Source organism: Eimeria mitis, genomic scaffold, assembly GCF_000499745.2.
Source record: "Eimeria mitis Houghton genomic scaffold, Emh_scaff2085, whole genome shotgun sequence".
In the NCBI taxonomy this organism is placed as follows: domain Eukaryota; phylum Apicomplexa; class Conoidasida; order Eucoccidiorida; family Eimeriidae; genus Eimeria; species Eimeria mitis.
The window spans coordinates 3,643-8,260 of record NW_013570408.1 but is presented as its reverse complement, the minus strand read 5'-3'; the positions used below and the strand labels follow the sequence as shown (position 1 = coordinate 8,260).

The following is a 4,618-nucleotide window of genomic DNA, read 5'->3' as shown; positions in this document are numbered from 1 at the left end:
GCCTGGAAAAGCCCTTTGGCATCAACGGTGGAGCCTTGGGGTGTCGTATATTTCTTTTTCTCCCGAAAGCTTTGCTTACACCTGTCCATTCCAAATAGGCTCATTAAGAATCCTACCATTGATGAATCTACTGCTTGCCGTTGTGATAGAAGTAGTAGGAATTGCAGGCGTCCCAACTGTAACAAGACATAACCGCACGGCTTCGTGAGGAGACTAACGCATTCACAGACTAAAATGTTTCTCCCTTGCCTGACATCATGAGCCACTAGAACTGTTTGAAGACGGCTCCGAGGCAGCAGAGAGCTGCCAGCTTCACATAAGTGTTCAACATAGCTCACGATCTCCTGGCGTCGTTGCCCTTCAGCAAGGGGAACCNGCCAGCTTCACATAAGTGTTCAACATAGCTCACGATCTCCTGGCGTCGTTGCCCTTCAGCAAGGGGAACCCGTGGAGAAGTTTCCCCTGTCTCCGTACCGACAAACGCTTCATACTGATGGCCAAATATGCAGGAATTTGACTCCATATTAGGGTGCCTCCACACTTTCATAAGTTGAGGCGACTCCAATACTTGAATTATATAAGACTCAAGTAAACCGGGTTTGGCCAAATGTGGGACTGCACAAAAGTACAAAAAAAAAAAGTTCTGATGGCATGATGTTCACTGAAATGAAGGAAACCTCTAAATTCAGTCGGAGCTGCAACTTAATTTACGCGAAGTTTCCAGCTTCAAAAGTTAGTTTGGATTTATAAACTTAGTATGCAAACGGTTGTTGTTGAAGTTGATGCAGTGGCGGCTCCAACACCCCAGAAGTAAAAGGCTTACTTCCCATTAGACTCCTTAGTTTGGTGACCCCTGGAATGGCGGGCGAAAGCCAGAACTTTGTGAGGCAATCTGCAGAGAAAAGAGAANTAGCATCTAATGGAATGAAAACGATTGTGAATGGTGTTGCAAGGTGTGCGCAAGGCCACTGACTGTAAATTCCGTCATTGCATTCGCTGTAAACACGCCGGAGCTGAGTGACAACATGCTTGGCTCCTTTTCTACAGGCGGTTTGTGTAGGATGGTTTGGGTATCTGATTCCTTTCTTCTTGATGAGTCTGCAGAAATCGTCGACTTTCGAGTCAAGCTCTTGGTAGCCGAGAGGCAGCTCAATGCAGTTCAGCAGCTCTGAGGCAGGCCACAACGCATCAGCAGCCTCACACCGTGCAGACCCCAATAAATTAGCCACTGGAGTTCCCTAAATAAACTAGTCACTGGTCACTGGAGTTGCCTCAGGACAAGAGCAGCATCACGTCAATTTTGTTTTTACCTACCGCGACAGTGTGGGCGGGAGGAGTTGCATAAGTGGGCTCAAGTAACAGCAGGACTCACCGCTTCCAACACCCTTGCTGACGAGATCAGATAATGTATTTGTCTTCTCTCTTGTATCTCCGTGCTGCTGTTCGGTTCCACTGGAGCTGCTTGAGGCATCTCCATGCACAGAACGCCTGCGTTCGCTGCCTCGTGAACTGACAGAACTTGCGTCTGAAATGGCATCTGCGGTGCTCTCTTGAGCGACAGCGGCGTTGTTGCCAAATGGGCCTACAGAAGAGGGAGGGCTGGTGGGCGGGTGATGTCCATCAGCTTGCTGTACAGGTGGCTGATGAACCGATGCAACCACAACTGTTGTGTGGTGGGCTGGGGTCGACGTTTGAGGGCTGCTCGTTTGTCCCCTTTCCGTTGATCTTTCACCGCCTTCTGTGTTTGGCGCTGCAGTGGAAGGGGGAGCGGCGCCTTGCTGCTGCGTTGAGGGTGTTTCTGTTGTTGCTCCGCTGCTTGGCCCCTCCCAGTCAGAGTCGTCATCTGAGGCTTCAAACTCATGAACCTTACCCAGCACCTGCTGATAAGCTGAAGAATACNTTGGGTGTTGTGGTTGCGTGTAGTGAGTGGTGCTTGTTGGTTCAGGTGTCGGATGAGGCCTGTTTGGCCGCAGATCACTCGACATTTCCGAGCTTGAATCTCCTGTATAATAAGCTGCATGTTCCCCTTCACTTTCAGAAGACTGTTCGGGGTCGTACGTACGCCTATTTGACTCCGTCCCCCTGTAAGCTCTGCGCATTTCTGCTAGTTTCCTGGCGTGCTTGTCTCCGTCCGAAAGGGTTTTTTTTTTCCTTCTGGGTGCCGTTGCTGTGAGCTGTTCAGCGGCACCCACACACAGGAAACAGCCAAATTACTTTCCCACGTATTCTAAACACATCGGTTTTGTTTTAAATTCAGAATACGCGGAAGCAATAGTTCAGATTAAAGAAGCAACAATAACCTCCTTGCTAAACAAAACACTCTACAGGTACCAGTATCGTTATCTTCTAGATATGCCATTGTACCCCCGCATATAAAGATATTAAACATATGAAGTAACTAACTGCCAACCCATTGCCAAGCACAGCTTAAGCAAAAAAACGACTGCATGCAGCACCGGCCTCAAGGATGAAGGCACTGAAGGGCTGCCACTGTGGAGCACAAAAACATTTTGACAGCTTTTAGGGGTCCAAGCAGAACTGTGAAGACCCTTCATCTTGATCGCATCTTACCTGAAGGTAACTGAAGGGCTTTGTAGCTCCAAGATAGGGAGATGCAATGAATGCCGTTTGACTTTTCTGGCCTTCTCCTTCACCACACCCCGGGTTGTTCGTCGAGTCCTGAAAGCCCTTGTGACAATCAGTATTAGATTTCGTCCTGGATACATCTGTGCAGCATGAACAAAGGGAGAATGCATGCAATGGAAGATAAGGCTGGTTAACCTTGCATGCAGAGAAGCCCAAGGCACACAAAAAGGAGCAATCAGCTCACAGTACTCCGAAACGAAGTGAGATTTCTCGTTACTGTGACTCTCGGGTGCAAANAAGGAGCAATCAGCTCACAGTACTCCGAAACGAAGTGAGATTTCTCGTTACTGTGACTCTCGGGTGCAAAGGAGTTGTGTTTCGCTCACCGTTGGAATATGCCGCTGTTGAAGTCGAAAATATTACAACCACAACAACATATAACGCCGCAGCGTGGGTGAGCAAACGCAGCCAGTTCATGCAGCGCGAATTCCCGGAAGGGAGCCGTAGGAGGCCCCCACCCCTTCTAAGCAGCATCCCTATTGTTCGTAATTTTGGTGGTTCCATCGGTATCGGTCTGGGCTGCTGGTCGCTGCTGTTTGCAAGAACGAGAGCACTTTGGGCCGCATGAATGTAACCCCCCTTTTCCACCTGTGCTTGATGAGATAGGTCTCTTGCAGAGTAATTTGAAAAACGGTAAGTAATACTCAGACACCCTGTGAACGCTTCCAGACGGAGAAGCTGCGTCACAGCGCCTCCGTCCCCTCGATGATCCGGCGCATGCCAATGAAATTTGAGTTTCACCAGCGCAGTCACAAACCCTTGAAACACAATTCGAACAAAAAGCTCACCATGTGCCTCTGTGGAACATTCAGAACTGACTTTCTACTAGCGCTGCTCCGTCCTTGGTGGCCAGCGAGCAGCAGTTTGCCCGGGACGCTTAGACCCCGATAAGCCCTTCAACACACGCAGANCCTTGGTGGCCAGCGAGCAGCAGTTTGCCCGGGACGCTTAGACCCCGATAAGCCCTTCAACACACGCAGAAGTTCGGTTGGTTAGGCATAAAAAAGATTCAATAGGATCGGTCCTTTGTGGAATCTCAAATTCCAGAGTACAGCAAAGACAACAGTAAATACACGGGGGAGCAGCCCTTCCCCTACGTTGCTGCTCCTAGAGCCCATTGCAGGGACCCCCGAAAAAAAGAGTCTTTTCATTCAATGACTTTATTTCCTCAAAAACAAATTAAATAAAAAGGTAAGAGAAGAATTGCATTTTTCTACAGGGTGGGGGTCAAGAGGATGGTCTGTTCTCTCCGGCGCCGACGACGGGCGTATCACCAGCCAGTAGCTTACCTTGGGTGAGAGCTTGCACACCGAAGGCAAAGAAGGTCTATCAAATATGCCATATAGTGTATTTGTTTGTAGGTGGTATATAGAGATCAGTTTTGAGTTTAAAAGGCTTTTAATGGGACCCCTTGTAGATGGAATACTGCTCAACGTGGTTTCGCGGGCGGTCGACTCGGCGTTCTGACCAGACCATTGACGGCCTTTCTACACCTGGGTTGTATCGCCACTTCTTCCTTTTTATTACTCCTGTATACTCTTAACACTTTAGAATGTTGTTGTATATCTTCTTGAGAGGCAGCAACAGCGCCTCTTTGCCTCGATCGAGACGATACTTCTGCCCGCCCGTTTTTTTTGCGTTCCTTCCGCGTGTATTCGCCGACACAAATTTCGTTTACCATTAAAGCACTTTAATAAGGGGTTCTGCCCTATAAACTTTTCTGTGGTTAAGACATCCCCTCAGCACCAACGCTAGCAATTGCCGCTAAGGGCTCAACGCCGCGTTCAGATGCAAGTTGTCCCAGAGAGTAGAACCACTTACTAGAGAAAAAGGCAGAAAACGCAGAGTACACTGCTCCCCTCGAAACCCATATGCATAGGTGCTCGCATATTGCCACGTTCCACCACCTGCAGAACAAAGAGTCCCGCCCATCAGGCACTGCTCAGCACACGAAGCTGTTAAGACGTACCAA

At 48.9% G+C, this 4,618-nt stretch overlaps 1 protein-coding gene across 1 annotated transcript in view; it reads right to left on the bottom strand.

The window, feature by feature from the left end:
- The window catches only part of EMH_0048410 (uncharacterized protein), a gene marked incomplete at both ends in the record, with an annotated part of 2,443 nt that extends 344 nt beyond the window's left edge, over positions 1 to 2,099 (bottom strand). Inside the window, 6 exon segments of the mRNA XM_013496402.1 lie at positions 117 to 176; positions 475 to 615; positions 824 to 892; positions 974 to 1,168; positions 1,373 to 1,899; positions 1,903 to 2,099. Of these exon segments, the coding sequence (XP_013351856.1) occupies positions 117 to 176; positions 475 to 615; positions 824 to 892; positions 974 to 1,168; positions 1,373 to 1,899; positions 1,903 to 2,099 (1,189 nt within the window).
- Positions 2,100 to 4,618: the final 2,519 nt, after the last annotated feature.